The sequence below is a fragment of the Marmota monax genome, unplaced genomic scaffold, assembly GCF_021218885.2.
Source record: "Marmota monax isolate L192 unplaced genomic scaffold, Marmota_monax_Labrador192_F-V1.1 WCK01_AAM20220418_F8-fsc00008, whole genome shotgun sequence".
NCBI lineage: Eukaryota > Metazoa > Chordata > Mammalia > Rodentia > Sciuridae > Marmota > Marmota monax.
In genome coordinates, this window is record NW_026694432.1 from 21,315,475 (window position 1) to 21,335,219 (window position 19,745).

At 41.4% G+C, this 19,745-nt stretch overlaps 1 protein-coding gene across 1 annotated transcript; it reads left to right on the forward strand.

Annotated features, from left to right (window-relative positions):
* The first annotated feature begins 532 nt into the window (after positions 1-532).
* Positions 533-19,344, forward strand: Aunip (aurora kinase A and ninein interacting protein). Its single transcript, XM_046468545.2, has 3 exons — positions 533-926; positions 17,370-17,511; positions 18,281-19,344. The coding sequence occupies exons 1-3, from the start codon at positions 846-848 to the stop codon at positions 19,135-19,137; spliced, it is 1,080 nt and encodes a 359-aa protein (XP_046324501.1). The 5' UTR covers positions 533-845; the 3' UTR covers positions 19,138-19,344.
* The last annotated feature ends 401 nt before the right edge of the window (positions 19,345-19,745 follow it).

Sequence of the window (19,745 nt, forward strand, 5' to 3'; positions counted from 1 at the left end):
TGGTCTGGCATAGGAAGCATTTTGCATTTGTGAAGGGCTTTCAAAATTAAAAAGTACTTTCACAAATGTTACCTCCCTTGTTCCTCTGCAAAGTGCTACACACTGAAAGCTTTTTTTTTTTTTCCCCTTTAAGAGGAAGGTCTTGATAAGTTGCCCAGGCTGGCCTTCAACTTTTTTTTTTTTTTTTTGCTATGCTGGGGATTGAACCCAGGGTCGCAAGAGTTTATCGCTGAGCTACATACTTCACCAGCTCCCCGCAACCAGCTCGACTCCAATTTTTTTACTTCACGTTTGCAAAATCCTCTTCTATGTGGTTTAGTAGTGATGTTTAGATTTCTGTTTTAATTACGAAAGTCACAAGCTCCTCTGATACTAGCTTTGGAGTCGGGGCCAGGCCCTCGGTCTGCCGCTTCCTCGGGGACGAATGACACAGGAAGGCCCCCCGAGCCCCGGGGTATTACAGTCATAGTAAAAAGCGCAATTCGGCAACGCCCAAATGCGCGTTCCCGGCCCGCCGTCGAGAACCCATTCACACAGCAGGGCTTCTGGAATACTCCTGAGAAGAGGATCAGAAAGAATCGCAAGCCCAGCGCCGAACTCGCCCAAGGATGTGCCGTTGAAGCCGTTAACGCAGCGGGCGGAGCTTCGGGGGGCGTGGCTTCACGGCGACAGGCTCTTCCGGGGCGGGGCTTGAGTCCAGACGGCCGCGGTGTGGCTCCGCCTCGCGTAGCTCCGCCCCCCGCGTTGGCGCGAGTTCCGAACGTTGGCGGAGGCGGCCTCGGCGGTCTCCAGAGGCGTCCGGCGCGGGTTCCCGGGTTCCAGTTGGCTCGGTCTCCTCAGCTGTCATGAAGCGGAAAGGCCCGGAGGAGAAGGAGGCGTGCGGCGTGTGGCTCGACGCGGCGGCGCTGAAGAGGCAGAAAGTGCAGGTGGGATGAGGGCGTGTTGGGGAGCGGGTAGGCCCTGGAAACCATGGAGGTGAAGTCCGGGACCCGGCAAGGAGCAGCTTCGGGGATTCACAGGCCAGAGGGGTTGAGTTCGAAGAAGGCTGAAAATGGGTCTGGAGAGGGAGGAAGGAAGCAGCTGGCCTTGGAGGGCTTTGAAGACCCCGGGGCTGCGAAGTTTGGAGGCGGGGAGAGGGCGGCGCCAGAGCTTGCGGGGAGGAGTTGGGCTGAGCAGACCCCGCCGGGGCGGTCCTCCTGCGAGACGGTACCTAGTAGAGGCTGAAGTACCGGGTGACAGGTGCCTATGCAGATTTGGAAAATGTCAGCTTGACGGTCTGTTTCTACCGAGCTTGCCAGGTCGCAGGACATCCATCTTCCAGGAACCAGTAACTTCGGGGGCGGGGGCGAACAGAAGATTCTGGAGGGGGATCTGGTGCGCCAGATACTGTGTTAAGTACTTAATGTGCGTTGTATGTATCATTACTCTCCCTGGGAATGAGGAAACTAGCTGTGTAACTAACCCAAGAGAGGCTCAACATCACGCCCAGCCAGATGTCTTTAGTCATTGTAAAGACAACTTGAATTGGATTAGAGGATTCCCAACTAGTGTCTGCTGCAGCAGCATTGCTTACTAGGTGGGTAGGAGGGGGGAAGGAAGGAAGGAAGGGAGGGAGGGAGGAAGGGAGGAAGGAAAACCAAGCACCAGGTGTCAGATTTTTTTTTTTTTTTTTTGAGAGACAGGGTCTCACTGACTTGCTTAGTGCCTCAAGGTTGCTGAGGCTGTCTTTGAACACAGAATCCTCCTGCCTCAGCCTCCCAACCCACTGGGATTAAGGCTTGTGCTACTTCATCAAACCCTGGCGTCATGTGTGAGAGTCTTCCCCACTTTTACTCTTCCCCATTTTTACAAGCGCCAGAAAAGAGCACTAAAATGTCCCTTTCACAGGATGTCGAAACCTCTTCTTAGAGTGTCTAAGGCATTTAGGGCAGTAGTTAGTGGACAGTGTTTTGAAAAACCTGCCTCTTCCCACTTGATCCCTGAACAGAACTGTTTGCTATTTTGGGGAAAATAGGGGTGCTTTGTAGTTTGACTAGAAGACTGTAGAGGCCTACATTTGGAGTGAGTTTGCTTCTCTCCTGATCTTACAACTCATAGGCATGACAACATTCACCTTATCACTTAGGCCTTGGTATGGAGGATACTGGATTTTTTTCCTCCCCCTCCCCGCCTCCTCCCCCTCCTCCCAATACCTTTGTTTTATTTATTTATTTTGTAGGGTGCTGAGGATGGAACCCAGTGCCTCACACATGCTAGACAAGAGCTCTACCACTGAGCCATAACCCCAGCTCTTTTCCTTCCTTCCTTCCTTCCTTCCTTCCTTCCTTTTAATTAAGAACATAATACAGGGCTGGGGTTGGGGCTCAGCGGTAGAGCACTCGCCTCTCATGTGTGAGACCCTGGGTTCCATTCTCAGCACCACATAAAAATAAATAAGCAAGGGCTGGGGATATGGCTCAAGCGGTAGCGCGCTCGCCTGGCATGCGTGTGGCCCGCTCGCCTGGCATGCGTGTGGCCCGCTCGCCTGGCATGCGTGTGGCCCGGGTTCGATCCTCAGCACCACATACAAAGATGTTGTGTCCGCCGAAAAACTAAAAAATAAATATAAAAAAAAAATTCTAAATAAATAAGCAAAATAAAGATATTGTGCCCATGTATAACTTAAAAAAAAAATCATAATACAAGTTTGTAAAGAATAAAAAAATCAAATAGTGTAGAATTGTATTGAATAAAAGGCCTCACTGGTGGATACTAATGTTTACAATTTAGGGTCTTTTTTTTTTCAGGGCCTTTTATGTATTTATATAAATACACTAGACCCCCGTGGTTGCCTGAAACCTCGGATAGTATTAACTCTTATATATGTTATGTTTTTTTCATATATATATAAAATAAAGTATATACATATAATATATATAAAGTCTTAGTTTATAAATTAAGCACAGTAAGAGGTTAACAACAATAATTAATAATAAAATAGAACAATTATAAAAACAGTTGTAATGAAGCATGGGAATGTTTTTCAGAGGCCACAGGGAGGGTAGTATATGCAACATGAATGTGCTGGACAAAGAAATGACTCACATTCTGCTAAAGCAGGATGGTGTAGAATTTCATCATCCCACTCAATGACAATTTAAAACTTAAGAATTATTTATTTTTGGAATTTTCATTAATATCTTTGGATCTTGGTTGACTATGGGTAGCTGAAACAGCAGAAAACAAGAACTTGAATAAAAGAGGACTATTATATATACATATATATTTCCTTTACACATTATATCAGACGTTTTGTTCTGCTGCTACTATTTTACCAAATATATGCTGGAAAACTTCCTTATGAAAGATACAGATATGTATGTAAGTATGTATTTTTGTGGTGCTGGGGATTGAACCCAGGGCCTTTCATATGCTGGGCAAGAACTCTTCCACTGAGCTACATACAACCCCAGCCTGACAAAAGTTTTAGTATGAGATTATAAATGCTGTTTCAATTTATACAATTTTTAAATTTTGTATTTTAACTATTTTTCCTCTACGTTAAAACTTTGAAAAGTAGTTCTAACAGAAGTTTTTCTACACAGTAAAGATAAAATTATTTAGAATATGATTTGTTATTTGCTGTTTTTAGTTGTATATTTCAAGGTCATTATATTTAATTTAAAAATAATTTTTGTATTCCACCTATAATACAATTTAGTTTTTTGTTCTTGAACTAAGTAGCAGAGAAGGAAAAATGGATATAACTAAGAAAAATAACCAGGTGTGGTTGTGTATGCCTGTAATTGCATTGGTTTAGGAGACTGAGACAGGAGGATTGCAAGTTCAAGGCCAGCCTCAGCAACTTTGTGAGGCCGTAATCAACTTGGTGAGACCCTGTCTCAAAAGTTAAAAAGAAACAAAAAGGGCTGGGGATATAGTCCCCTCTGGGTTAATCTCCAGAATCAAAGAAAATAAAAGGAAGAAATGAAAAGAAAAATAGAAATAGGAAGATACTTGAAATCTTGGATGAGTCTTCAGTGGTATCTGGAGCAGCTTTCATGGAACATTGAATGCCACCTGATATTACTAACATTCAATTCATCAGAGATTCTTTGGACCCTGTCTTCAAATGTGTTCAGAATCTTATCATTTCTCACCACTTCTACCACTGCTACCTGAGCTAGAATGACCTTTTGCTAAATTGCTTTGTTAAATTTAATTCCATCATCCCATAAAAACCAGAATCTTTTTGAAGATCTGTAAGTACCATCTGGCCATGCATGTCCTCTTAGATCCATCTAGTTCACTTAGCTCTGCTTTACTCTGTTCTAGTCATACTGACCTCTTTGCTGTTCTTCAAGCCAAGTATACCTCAGTTTGGCATCTTTATATATCTCTGCTTAAAATGCATAGGGGCGGGGCTGGAATTGTGGCTCATCGGTGGAGTGCTCGCCTAGCACGGGCGGGACCCGGGTTCGATTCTCAGCACCACATAAAAATAAAGGCATTGTGTTGTGTCCATTTACCAAAAAAAAGATTCTCTCTCTCTCTCAAAAAAAAAAAAAAAAAGCATAGGGGTTAGCTAATCACATGGCTCTTCATCAGTTTTTCAAATGACAACTTATCAGTGAGTTCTCCCTTAACCACAAAATAGCAATCTTTTCCTTATTTCTACCTACCATACTCCCTCACAACCTTATTCTTGCTTTGTCTTTCACCATAGCACTTTTCCCCTTCAGACATCCAAAATGCTGTATATTCAGGTGTTCATTTATTGTATTTTTTATCCTCCTAGAATGAAAAGTTCCATCCGGCAGTCCTTCAAACAGTATCTTTTTATTTATTTACTTTTATTTTTTAGTTGTGGTTGGACACAGTACCTTTTATTTATTTATTTTTATGTGGTGCTGAGGATCGAACCCAGGGCCCTACACTTGCTAGATGAGCGCTCTACCTCTGAGCCCCAACCCCAGCCCTCAAACAGTATCTTGATACTCAATAAATATTTATTGAATGAGTAAATGAATGAATGAACCAATCCATCTGGGCTTTGCTTTCTCTGTTACATAGGATTGTAATTGCTTCTTATTCTCTATCTCACTCTGGTGAGAGGAGAAGTGGACTGAGCTTTTTAGTGAAAACATGGATTAGGGATCTCCAGGAAAATGTCAGTTAAAGTGTGTACTTAACAACCTCCCCCTTTTCTGATCTTACTGAAGTGATTTTTAAAAAATAGAGAAGAAATTCTAGCAACTCAGGAGCTGAGGCAGGAGGATTACAAGTTCAAGGCCAGCCTCAGCAACTTAGTGAGACTCTGTCTCAAAAAATAAAAAGGGCTGGGATGTAGCTTACTGGTAGAACACCTTGGGTTCAATGCCCAATACTGCAAAAAGAAAAAAAAAAAGTTTTATTAAAACTGAAAAGGATCAATAAAAGTACTGAAGTCCAAGGTATCAGCAGCACTGTTAATGTCAGTATTGTAAGACTGCTAAGGACTATAAATGTAAATTAAATATTTATCAGTGGGGCTGGGGATGTGGCTCAATCGGTAGCACACTCACCTGGCATGCGCGTGGCCTGGGTTCGATCCTCAGCACCACATACAAACAAAGATGTTGTGTCCGCCAATAACTAAAAAATAAATATTAAAAAAATTTAAAAAAAATATTTATCAGTTTTGTAGTGAATTCTTATAATTTTATGTTGTTTTACCCATTTTAATTATAAGTTGGACTTTCTCATGCCTAAAAGCTCAGTGACCTTGATAACAGTGTCTAGTTCTGTACTCTAATCTTCCTTTCCCTCACTTCCTCAGTGTGGTCAGTCCACACTGCTGCCTTATACCACTGTTCACTACCTTGTGGGACAGCTACATGTAGCCTGCTTGACTGATTCTGCCAGCCTTCATACCCTATGTGGACTGTACACATATGATGACCTCTTCTCAATCATTGTGTGATCTAATATATGGTGGGGGGACAACAGCCAGCGTCTCATTAAGGGGTCCTTGCTGAGGCTGGCCTTGAACTTGCAGTCCTCCTGCCTCAGCTCCCGAGTTGCTGGGATTTCTTCTCTATTTTTTAAAAATCATTTCAGTAAGATCAGAAAAGGAGGAGGTTGTAGTTAAGTACACACATTAACTGCCATTCTCCAGGATAATCCAAACCACCTTAATCTCAGATGATTATTAAGAAACAAAGCATAAATACTCAGAAATATTTACAGAATGTGAAGTTCTGGATAGATGTAGTCCACATGGGTTCTGGAACTAGACAGAAGACAAAAGGGCTCCAGTGATTTATTTAAGAGGGTACGTCAAAGGCAAAGATAAGGGTTCAAGGGCAGAATCTTACTTCCTGATGTCTTGCAGTCAGCAGGTTGAATAACATCTTGACAGGTCACACCCATCTCAGGTGCTGTGTGGGATCTTTGGCAGAGCTTGAGGGGGGAAGTTCACCTGCATCAGGTGGCCAATCCCTGTAGGGGGTGCCTCGGGGAGTTCCCAGTGCCAGACTTATCCCCTCAGGAGGCTGCTATGTGCAACAGTCCACACATAGCCCATGGACGGCTCTTGACACTAATGCTTGGCCCACTTGCTTTAAACTACCAATTAAAATTACCTAAAGGACACTTATTTGGGTAACACCCTGGACCCAGTACTGTAAAGGCTTTGGACCACAGGTCCCCCACTGTGCTCACTGATCTGTGTGTGTCTCCAGACATGCCACAGGGATGTAAGGGATAAAACATTTTTCTCCACTTTATGCTTCCTAATCATTGGAGGGATACTTGCCATCTTAAAGGAGTGAGTATATTTAATTTATTTACTTAGGCTTTTTAAAATTTATTTTAAGTTTTTTTCCTCTTCTCACTGTCTTTTAAGGAGTGAGTATATTTTGCAATGGCAAGAACATAAATAATTTTCTTATTTTTCTTAGGGTAAGCTGTGACTTCTTATCTCCTTGTTTGTCTGTCTGTTTATCTATCTATCTATTTTGCAGTACTGAGAATTAAACCCTGAGCACTCTGCCACTGAGCTACATCCCCATCCCTTTTTTTAAATTTTGAGACAAGGTCTTGCTAAGTTGCTGAGGTTGGCCTCAAACTTGTGATCCTCTTGCCTCAGCCTATCAAATTGCTGGGATTACAGGTGTGCACCACCACGCCTGGCTAAACTGTTAAGTTTTGCGGTAATTTATTACCCAGCACTAGATAACTAATTTAGATGTTAAGAAAGGCTTCATGAACAGGAAAAAAAGAAAAGGAAAAAGAAAGGCTGCATGAATAATAGTTGGAGATTTTAATACCTACTTTTGGTAGTGAGAAGATCAATTATGCAGAGATCAACAAGGAAATAGAAGACCACTATAAACCAAATAGACCTAATAGACTTGAACAGAACAGTCTACTTGACAAGAGAATACACAGTCTTCTTAGTTAAACATGGAACATTCTCTATGAATGCTATCTATAAAACAAATCTCAATAAATTTAGTTTGAAATTATAAAGTGTATTCTCCCCAATGTAATGAAGCTAGATATCAATAACAGGAAAAGTGGAAACTTTACAAGTATGTTGAAATTAAACAGCACTTTTCTAAATAACCAGGAGAGTCAAAGAAGAAATCAGAAGGAAAATTAAAGAGTATGTTGAGATAGAGCCGGGCACTGTGGCGCACGCCTGTCGTCCCATTGGCTCAGGAGGCTGAGGCAGGAAGATCACTTTTAGCAATACAGTTTGCTAAAATCAGTAATGAAAGCTGGGACATCATTATTGACCTTACTTATAAAGGAATATTGTAAACAATGGTATTGTAACAAATTGATGTCTTAGATGAAATGGGAAAATTCCTAGAAAGCCATAAACTACTAAAATTAGGAAGAAATGGATAATCTGAATAGACAAATTTAAAAAATGGTAATTTGAAAACTTCCTGCAGTGAAAAGTCTAGGTTCAAATGGCTTCCCTGGTGAATTCCACCAGATATTTAAAAAGTTAATATTGTGTCAATCAACTTTTCATCACTGTGAAAAAATGCCTGAGAAAATCAACTTAATGGAGGAAAGATTTATTTTGACTCAGTTTCAGAGGTTTCAGGCCATAGTCACTGGGGCCCCATCCCTGTGGGCTTGGGTACGGAGGAACGTCATGGCAAAGAGTATGTGGTGGTGCAAAACTCCCCACTTCATGGTAGCCAGGAAACAGAGCAAGGAGCCGCGTCCCAGTATACTCTTCAAGGGTATGTGCTCAATGACCTCGTTCCTCCAGCAAGTCCTGCCTTCTAATGTTTTTGCTACATCCCAACAGCAGCATCATTTGGGGACCAAGTCTTTAGCACATGTCCTTTGGGAATACATTTAAGATCCAAAACATAACAAATACTAATCCTTCATAGACTCTTCCCAAAAAGAGAATGGAGGAGAATATTTCACCATTCATTCTGAGTCTGATATTAACCCTGGTACCAAAACCAGATCACGACATCACAAGAAAATAAAACCGTGGCCCAGCATCCTTATGAACACAGAAAAAGTACTCAACAAAATACTAGCAAACCAAATCTAGCAACACATGAGGATTGTACATCATGAGCAAGAGAAATTTATCCCAGGACTACAAGGTTTATTTAAGTTTGAAGATCAACTATTACAATCACCGTATTAATAGCATAAAAGATAAAGCCATGTAATCATCATGGGCACATAGAAAGCATTTGACTATCTGGGTATGGTAGTGTAAGTCTGTAATTCTAGCTATTCAGGAGGCTGAGTCAGGAGGATCACAAGTTTGAGGCCAGCCTGGGCAAACTTGTGAGACCCTATCTCAAAATAAAAAATATAAAGGGACTGGGAATGAAGCTCAGTGATATTGTACCCCTGGTTTCCATTTCCAATATGCAAAATAAATAACTAGTGCAGGGCCAATTAGGCATCCCCATGCAAAAGAGTGATTTTGAACCCTGCCTCACACCATACATGCAAATCAACCCACAATGGATCATACCTAAATGTAAGATCTAAAACTGCAAAGCTTGGTAGAAAAAATGGGAGTAAATATTTATGACTTTTAATTAGGCAGTGGTTTATTATCTATGACAGCAGAAATATAACCAACAAAGAAAACAGATTGGAATTCATTAAAATTGACAGCCCAGTTAAAGAGGGAACAAGGAATTTGGATAGTTTCCAAGGAATATATACAAATGGCCAGTGAAAGATAAAAGATGGAAAAGATATGAAAAGACAATCAAAGAAGACGAAAAGATATGAAAAAAGATGAAAATCCCAGCAGCTTGGGAGGCTGAGGGAGGAGGAAAAGGGGTGGGGAGGTGGCTCAGTGATTGAGTGTCCCTGAGTTCAATCCCTGGTATCCGCCCCACCCCACCCCCCAAAAAAGAAGAAAGATACAAAAGACATGAAAAGACCCCCCCCCCCAAAAAAAAAAGAAGATACAAGATACATGAAAAGATCCTCATATATTGTTAGGAACATGCAAATGAAAACCATCATGAGATGCCACTTTATACCCACTTGTATGACTTTATTAAAAAAGATATAATAACAAATGTTAGCAGATATGTGGGGAAATTGGAACCTGGTGCATACATAAAATGGCACAGATACTTTGGTAAACAGTTTGGCAGTTCCTTAAAATGTTAAATATTGTTGCTGGTGCGTGGTGGCATTGCCTGTATTCCCAGTGATTCAGGAGGCTGAGGCAGGAGGATTGAAAATTCTAGGCCAGCCTCTGCCTCAAAATAGAAAGTAAAAGACTTTGGATGCAGCTCAGTGGTAAAGTGTCCTTGGGTTTAATACCCAGTACCCCCACCACTCACGAAAGTTACACAGTCTTAACTACATGACCCAACAGTTCTCCTAGAGATAGGAAAATATGTTTCCACAAAAACTTATACAAGAATGTTCTTAGTTGAGGGGCTGGGGTTGTGGCTTAGTGGTAGTGTGCTCGCCTAGCACACATGAGGCACTTGGTTCAATTCTCAGCACCACATAAAAATGAAATAAAGATAGTGTGTCGGGCTGGGGTTGTGGCTCAGCAGTAGAGCGCTTACCTAGCATGTGCGAGACCCTGGGTTCTATCCTCAGAACCACATAAAAATAAATAAATAAAATAAAGGTATTGTGTACAACTAAAAAACGGTTTTTAAAAAAAGATAGTGTGTCCACCTACAACTAAAAAATAAATATTTTTTTAAAAAAGAAGGTTTTCAGCAACATTTCTTTTTTTAAAAATAATTTGTTCTGATTTGTTATATATAACAGCAGAATGCATTTCTATTCATAGTACACAAATGGAGCACAATTTTCCATTTATCTAGTTGTACACAAGTAGAGTCACACCATTCGTGTCTTCATACATGTCCCTAGGGTAATGATGTCCATCTCATTCCACCATCTCTCCTATCCCCCTACCTGCTTCCTTCCCCTTCCTCCCCTTTGCCATATCTAATGTTCCTCCATCCTCCCATGCTCTTCCCCCATCCCCATTAGGGATCAGCAGCCACTTATCAGAGAAAACATTCGACCTTTGTATTTTTGGGTTTAGCTTATTCCCTTGGCATGATATTCTCCAACTCCATCCACTTACCTGCAAATGCCATGATTTTATTCTCTTTTAATGCTGAGTAATATTCCATTGTGTATGTGTGCCAGTTTCTTTATCCATTCATCTATTGAAGGGCATTTAGGTTGGTTCCACAGTTTAGCTATTGTGAATTGAGCTGCTATAAACATTGATGTGGCTGTGACCCTGTAGAATGCTGTTTTTTTTTTTTTTTTTTTAAGAGAGGGAGAGAGAGAGAGAATTTTTTAATATTTATTTTTTAGTTTTCGGTGGACAAAACATCTTTATTTTATTTTATGTGGTGCTGAGGATCGAACCCAGCGTCCGCGCATGCCAGGCGAGCGCGTTACCGCTTGAGCGACATCCCCAGCCCCTAGTATGCTGTTTTTAAGTCCTTTGGGTATAGACCAAGGAGTGGGATAGCTGGGTCCATTCCAGGTTTTCTAAGGGATCTCCAAACTGCTTTCCAGATTGGCTGCACCAATTTGCAGTCCTACCAGCAATGTCTGAGTGTGCCTTTTCCCCCACATCCTCGCCAATACTTATTGTTGCTTGTATTCTTGACTTCATTATTTTTTTTGGTAGTGCTAGGGATTGAACCTAGGGCCTTGTGCATGTGAGGCAAGCACTCTACCAACTGAGCTATATCCCCAGCTCCATTGTTGCTTGTATTCTTAATAACTGCCATTCTGACTGGAGTGAGATGAAATCTTAGAGTGGTTTTCATTTGTATTTCTGTAATTGCTAGAGTAGCATTTCTCTTAATAGCCAAGTGGAAATAAGCCAAGTGTCCGTTAGCTGAAACATGTTCATCATATTTTTTTTGGCAATAAAAAGGGATTATTGAAAATGCTACAATATAGATGGACCTCCATTAGATTCAGTGACAGAGGAAGTTACAAAAATATGAGATATTGTAGGATAAAGTAAAGGTCCGTGGAGACAAATCTGTAGAAACAAAAAAGTAAGTCAGTGGTTTCCTGGCCTGAGACAAGATGGGAATGAGGAATGACTGCTAAAGGCTACAGGATTTCTTTATGAAAGTAATGAAAAATTTTCTAAAATTAGATTAGGTGATGTTTACACAACTTGGTAAATATACTAAAAAACTTAAATAAATATATAAAAAATATACATACACACACACACACACACACACACACCCCTATTTACTTATTTTTATTTGATACTGGGGATTGACCCCAGGGTGCTTTGCCACTGAGCTACATCCCTGGCCCTTTTTATTTTTCATTTTGAGACAGGGTATTGCCAAGTTACACAGGTCTTTGCTAAGTTGCTGAGGCTGGATTCTAATTTTTGATCCTCCTGCCTCAGTCCCCCAAGTTGCTGGGATTATAGATGTGTGCTACTGTACTTGGCTTACTTAACTAAATACTTACGTGAGTGAATTTTATAGCATATTAACTATATCTCAATAAAATTATTTAAAAGAGACCTTTAAGCAAAGTTCAGGTATTGTTGGAAAACAGTGTGGGAGGGTGAACATTCCTGGGAGAGTATGAATTGTGCCAGAGAGGCATGAGATACAAGGGATGTTTGTGAAAGAAAATCAAAGGGAGTCTCAAAGACCACCCTTATTTCTGACACCAAAAAGGTTTGCGGGTCCTCAAGCTACTCTCAGGTTTGATAATTTTCTAGAAGGACTCACAGAATATACTGAAAGCTGTTATGGTTATAGTTGATCATTAAAGTGATACAGATGAAAATCAGCCAATGTCCGGGGTACATAGGACAGAGTCTAGGAGAATTTCCAAACCTGAAGCTTCCAATCCCTAGCACTACTTGTTCTCCACAGCCAAGCACTGGACAGCTGACAGTGCTCTCAGCAATAATTTGTGACAGTCCACAGAGTCCTGCTATCCATGGAAGCTCATCTGAGCTTTTGTGTTTTTGAAGTTTTTACTGTGGCTTGGACATATAAGTGTGGCTGACCTACTTGCATGGCTGACCTTAGTTTCTAGCCCCTGTGGAGGTAAAACTGATTCTGCATATCCAGGATTAAATTTAAAAAGTATATCTATGTCTGTATATCTATATCCATCTATCTATCTTATCTATCTATCTATCCTCTCATGATTTTATATATTCTAAGGATTTGAAATTACCTCTCAGGAGCCAGTTCTCTCTGTAGGTAAGATTTACTACATAGAGAGTGATTCAATTTGTCTGAGTGTGGGTTATTTATTTGTAGGGGAGTTAAAGGTTAGATCAGGAGGCTAAAGTTGTGCCATATTGTTGGAAATTCATTGCCACAGTCTGGCTGGGCACAAATGCCGCAGTCTGGCTGGGCACACAATCATGAGCCACCACACAGCTTGTAGATTCAAACAGCAACTCTTTATTCCCGAACTCACACCAGCCGTCTACAATCACGTTCTGGGGAAATCCACGTTCTCTGCCCAAATCCACCCCACTGGGCTTCTGTCTCCCAAAATAATACTGTCTGAATCCCGTGAGAACTCAAGGGGAACTCAGGCAGCAGGATACGCCCTATTCCCAGCAGGAATAATCTTAAACCTTAAACCTGGAACCTAAACCGGGAACGCCCTAAACTCGGATCGCCTTGGTCCTTGAGCAAGGTCACCTACATGCAATGTCACTGCAAAATGTCCTATTTCCACGAGTCCTTCAAAGCAACATGGGGTACGCTGGCAAGGAAATTGTCATACCTACTTGGCTAATGGCTCCCAGCGATTCATGGAAGCCATTTGACATGAGAGCTGTTTCTAAGGAAATTAATCCAATGGTAGTTATATAAGATATGTGGTACCCTGAAATGTTGTTTAGAAGAATTTGGAGAATGTTGCTGAAGTTGAGGTTAGAAATTACAAGGGCTTAATTCAGACTAGTAAAAATTACTAATCTTTAGTAGATTACCAGTCTGTATAATTATAAATCTAAAAATGTATGTATCCTCAAGAAGGACCCAAATGGGCTTTTTATATTTTATTTTGAGACAGGGTCTCACTAAGTTGCTTGGGGCCTCAGCAAGTTGCTGGGGCTGTTTTTTTTTTTTTTTATTTTTAGTTGTAGATGGACACAGTACCTTTATTTAATTTATTTATTTTTATGTGGTATTGAGGCTCAAACCCAGTGCCTCACACAAGCTAGGCAAGTACCCTACCACGAGCTACAACCACAGCTCCCTGAGGCTGGTTTTGAACTCATGATCCTCCTGCCTCAGCCTCCCAAGCAGCTGGGTGCCATTGTACCTGACTCTTTTTTTTTTCCCCCCAGAGATACACACGAGAGTTTACTTGTCAGAGCTGACATATAAAGGCACATCCCTCCAGTTTTTAAATTTTTTTTAGTTGTTGATGGATTTTTATTTTATTTATTGATATGTGGTACTGAGAATCGAACCCAGTGCCTCTCACATGCTAGGCAAGAACTCTACCACTGAGCCACTACCCCAGCCTTTAAATGTTTTTAAGCTATGGCTTTGATGCAGTTATCTGTGTGTCTCTCCCCACCCCATTTTTTTTTTTTTTTTTTAATACTGGGGATTTGACACAGGGATGCTTTACCACTGAGCTACGTCTTCAGCTCTTTATTTATTTGTTTGTTCTTTTTGTATTTATTTATTTCAGACATGGTCTTTCTAATTTGCCTGGGCTGGCCTTGAATTTATAATCCTCCTGCCTCAGCCTTCCATAGCTGAAATTACAGGTGTGCACCATTGCGCCCTTTTAAAGATTCTTTGCTCTTCAGATCTGATTTGTGATCCAGAAGTTGGTACTGAGAATTGGTCATAGAGAAAAATAAAAGTTAAAAATGTAACAAGCCTGGCACAGTGCCATACACCTGTAATCTCAGTGTCTTGGGAGACTGGGGTAGAAGAATCACAAATTCAGGGCCAGCCTGGGCAACTTAGTGAGATCCCGTCTTAAAATAAAAAGTAATAAGAACTGGGGATGTAGCTCAGTGGTCAAGCACCTCTGGTTCAATTCCCAGTACCAAAAAACAAACAAACAAAGTGACTTGAAATAAATACTTGGGGGCTGGGCTCGTGGCTCAGCGGTAGAGAGCTCACCTAGAACGTGCGAGGCCCTGGGTTCGATCCTCAGCACCACATCAAAATAAACAAAACTACTGTGTCCAACTTAAAAAAATAAATAAATATTTTGGGGCTGGGGATGTGGCTCAAGTGGTAGTGTGCTCGCCTGGCATGCGTGTGGCCCAGGTTCGATCCTCAGCACCACATACAAACAAAACAAAACAAAGATGTTGTGTCCGCCGATAACTAAAAAAAAATAAAATATTAAAATTCTCTCTTTCTCTCTTTAAAAAAAAAAAAAAGAAATAAATACTTGGGAACTGGGAGGACAGGGATAACGTGGGCTGACTGTATGTAGATACAGTAATATTTCTAGTAACAATGTGACCTCTTCTAGGGAGTATTCAGGAAATTGTTCCAGAGTGGCAGGGGTTCCTCCTCCAGTGCATTTCAGTTGAGACACCTTCTTTTCCTTCTAAATGACCATAGTTCTTATTTATTCATTGGCTTATTAATTTTTCTTCTTTGTTACTGAGAAGACCACTTGTGGCCATTGCTGCATTGGAAGTAGTTACAATAAGAGGACGATTAAACAGATCTTCAATAAGTAGTGCTTATTAGGGCCAAACTGATGGTAGCTGTGGTAAAATATTGTGCTGCAGTGACCTCTGACATCCTTGCACTACAGTTGTACTCAGTGTATATCCATCGTACTACAGGGACCCATGACATCATCATTTTTTAACACCTTTATTTATTTTTATATGGTGCTGATGATCAAACCCAGTGCCTCATATGTGCTATACAAGTGCTCTACCACTGAGCCCCAGCCCCAGCCCGACCCATGACACCCTTTAAGTGAGGAAACTTTTATTGCAGGGAGCAGTCTTTTATGAGACTTAAAGTAATGGTAGTAGGCATAGATATCACATCTCCAATTTAGGAGTTATGATATAGTTAGAAGAAATTTGCTTTTCTGTCCTTTGAATTTTCATTAGGTTTAGATGAGAAAACCAGTGCCAGGTGGTTCTAGAGAAGAAGTGTAATAATTTTCTCTTGTTAGATTACTTGTAATGAAAACATTCACAATTTTCAGTGGGTGTACCTCCCATCCCATCTTTGTTCTGGACCTTATGCATTATATCAATTACTGTGACAGGAGCTCATCTTAACCTTGTTCACAGTATGAGAAAAGCCTTAGTGTTTACTGACAGCTTTGTTGATGCACTGAAAAATGTAGCAAGTAGGTGTATATAAAATGGAAACTGGAACCTATCCTTCTTGTATATCTACCTTCTTCCTAAAATATTTACTGCATCTCATTATGTATATTAAGCAATGTTAAGTCATGAGGAGAATAGGATAAAAAAGTGTGTGAATCAAATGTTGATTTTAAGATTTTGTTAGGGTATAAGTGGTGTGTTCAGAAGAGGAAGAGATTGCATATGGCTGTGGGAATTAGGAATGTTTGGGGGTTAGTGGAAATATTGCAGGGTTAGGTGTGAAAAGGGCCCTTCTCTGAGGCACAGAAGGAGGACGGTGGAGGCCATTAGTAGGGACTGGCACATAGCTCTTACAGGATGCATGAAGGGTTTTCAGTACCGGAGAAAAAGGCAGGGACTTCCTTTAGCTCCTGCTAAGTATGGCCAACTTGGTTAAAAAGATTTATTTTTAGATTCTTTGGTGATTGAGGTCTGTTTTCTGATTACCTGTAGTTTTCTGAAGTTTCCTAATGCGACTTAGCATATGTATAGTAATTTAAATATTTTAAGAGTATTTTTAACTGTAAACTTTCCTAGGGAAGAAACTATCTGTTTTGTTTACTATCTTCCCAATATTTAGCATATAAGGGCTTGTGTATTTTTCACATTATTTTACGTATCTAGAATGTGATTCTCATAAAATTTAAAGAGCGTGTGCCAGCTTGGTCTTCCTAACATGTTGGATGGTCCCAAGTGTGAGCTTCTCGAGACAGCAAGGGAGAAGTCATGGTATTTTTATGACCTAGTTTTGAAAATCATGTAGTGTTACTTCTTTAATATTTTATTGGCTAAGGTAATCACAAGTTCAAGGTGAGGGAATCTAGACTACTGAACTTGATGGGAAGAGTGTAGAGTGTAATGGTCACATTGGCGAACATGTGAAATGGGAGATCTTGTGTAGGCTGTTCCACCATGCGGCCAGCGCATTGGTTTCATTAATGAGGTTCTTGGCATAAAAGTTAGCTAGCAGAGATCGAAATAAAACACACAGACTCAGTTACCTTTTTCTATGACCAGGTCCGAGATGGCTCCCCTCTCTGGCTCCAACCTCGAACCACCTGTAGGGCAGCAAGGATTACTCAGGGCTAGCAGGAGAGAGAGAGAGCGAGCACACCAGGGAGTAGCCTTTTATTGGGGAACAAGAAATTCAGGGGAGAATTCCATCCAATGAAGGTGGGGGGGGTGCACTCCAAGCTCAGGGTCAGTGATTGGCCCCCGGCGTCAGTGGTCAGTCACACCCCCACATGGACGGGTTCTCTCATCAGGCGAGGGCCGGGAAAGCTCCGACACAGATTAGTCAGAGCGCCTCAGACCCAAACCAGGAGTCGCCCAGTCACGTGTGAGAATGGCTCTCCACAGGCTGTTTTTGAAGAAGATAATCTGTTATAGTTGTTTATAGTTTCCATCAAATTTGGAAATGTTTTGGGGTCCAGTATTGTCACTGGTGTTTCTTGGTTCTCTTTAAAAGAGCTTGTCAGACAGCTCTTTTAATAGGTTATGTTTTTCTTTTTCTTTCCCTTCTCAGACACATTTAATCAAACCAGGCACCAAAATGCTAACACTCTTTCCTGGAGAGAGAAAGCCTAGTGTTTCCTTTACTCAAAGAAAAAGTCCGTCTGTAGAGGTTCGGCAGACCAGCATTGCTTCCTTCTTCACCTCGCAGCCAGGTATGATGACCCATATGGCAACACTTCATTATCCAGGGAGCACAAAGGAAGATGTTCATTGCTCCATGTTGCAGCATTTATGAGATGTGAAACCAACTTAGCTGACTTATTTATAAAATAAGAAATTATTGCCTTTTGAAAAGCAGTATATGCATGTTTTTACAAATATATTTTTCTGATTCTGTTTTCAGTTTAATACAAATATTTGCATTCACTGACACAACAGTGGGGAAAGATGTACTTGAGAGCCATCTTGGAGCAGGTTGCTTATAGAGCAGGGGTTCCTACCAGTTGGAGGGCACTGGGAGGAATCTTCTCTGATTCAGGATTGCTTTGTATAAACCATCAAAGGGCATGTGCTACTACCTAAGTTGACTATGGCCTCACTAAGTTGCTGAGGTTGGCTTTGAACTTGCAATCCTCCTGCGTCAGCCTCCCAAGCTCCTGGGATTCTAATATGCCCTATATTAAGCACACCATATGAACAAAAACTGAGCTGGAAAAATAGGCTGTGGTCTGATGTATATATATGTACGTATAGGTCATGGGGAACATCCATATATTTGAGTACGGGAATATAAAATCTGTGGTTTAGATTGTTCAGGAAAGAACAGCGAGATTAAAAGCAGCCACAAAGTTATCTGAAGAATCTAAATAAGATCCCTGCACTAGGTAATAGTGCCTGGTACTGATTGCAGAAAAAGCCAATTAAATCCTGCTCAAAGCAGTTTTCTTGCATTATAATATCTGTCCACTCCTGTTTTACTAGGAATGACAGATGGTGGCAACCAGAGGAGTGTTTCATCTCACATAGAAAGTCACATCAACAAAGAGTCCAAGTCCAAGACAGATACAACCCAGCCAGACCATTTGATCCAGGACTTGAAGTATAATGACATTACACCTCCTTTGGCCACTTCAACCCCTGCAGCTATCCAGGAAACTGCACTTTCTCCTCTATCCTTGCAGACTTCTGGCCACCACAGTTTGGGAACCCCATTTTTAACTCTGCTGCCTTTGCCCCAACCTGCCACCCTTGTCTCTGCTGGTGAGAATGATGCTTCACTGGCTTTTTCCTTCACCCAGGACTTGGAAAGTTCTTGTTTGCTGGACCCAAAGGAAGGAAAGAGGGATTCTCTCAGGAAAAGGAAATGGCTTCTTGGATCTAAGAACTATCAGGACCTGGAGAGAGACATCAAAGTACCTGGGGGCAAATGCCATCAGCTCTTGGACAAAGCTAAATTGGAAAGGAAGATGTCTGCCAAAGAAAACAGGCAGGCTCCTGTGTGTCTTCAAACTTCCAGGGAGTCCTGGAGTAGAGAAAAAACAGAATCAGTGAAACAAAGCCCTTGTCTCCTTTCTGGGTTTTCCTGGGAGAGTGAGAAGATTGATAAGGATTCCTTGAGTCAGCTTTTCACTGAAGATTCTCAGGGACAGCGAGTCATTGCCCATGACACTAGAGTGCCTTTCCAAGATTTAACCAGTGCCTGGAATCGGGGCCCAGGGCAGTTTCCCACCAGCTCTCCAGCTCAGTGCCAGGATGGGACCATTCAGTTCAATCTGGAGCCTGACTTGCTCTTTACCCAGGATTCTGAAGGGAATCAAGTTATCAGGCACCAATTCTAAATGTTTATGAGGGTTTGGTTCTAAAAGCACCTTGAAATGGCAGTGTTGTAGAAAAATATCTTATAAATGTGGATGAGGGGAGTATGGATTTAGGTGGGAAAGTATCGTGGGATTAATTAAACTGTTAGCGTTGAGTAATTTCTTTGTAAATAAAGCGGGTTGAGTGTTGAGTATATTTCTTTGTAAATAAAGCGGGTTGAGACAGTATAGACTGGTATCATGCTTTTCCCTCAGGAAGGTAGACTAGAGTTCTGAGTGTGGTGAGCACTGAGGAGGCACGGGAGGAACTTATCCCTCCACTAAAGAGCCTGTTAGTCAACCTGTATGGAACCACCTCTGCCCTTTCCCACGCTCAACTGGGTCCTTTCTTAAGGGTGCGTGTTCTTTTCATTTCTGGCTGTAATCGTACCCATTCAACCTAGGCTTGGAACCATTATTCCTGATATCTTTTTATTGGTTGGTTGATTGGGTGTGTGTTTTTTGTGTGCAGTGCTGGGGATCAAACCCAGGACTGCACACACGTTAGGCAAGTGCTTTGCCACTGAGCTCTGTTCCTAGTCCATTCCTAATACTATTTTGAGAGAAAAGGCAAATCTCCCCAACCGGAT

What these genes read in the sequence shown, in the direction of transcription:
- Aunip (XM_046468545.2), top strand. Translation starts at nt 846, where the DNA reads ATGAAGCGGAAAGGCCCGGAGGAGAAGGAGGCGTGCGGCGTGTGGCTC. An exon ending in TGAAGAGGCAGAAAGTGCAG is followed by an intron (nt 927 to 17,369) that starts GTGGGATGAGGG and finishes TTCCCTTCTCAG; the next exon opens with ACACATTTAATCAAACCAGG. An exon ending in CTTCTTCACCTCGCAGCCAG is followed by an intron (nt 17,512 to 18,280) that starts GTATGATGACCC and finishes CTGTTTTACTAG; the next exon opens with GAATGACAGATGGTGGCAAC.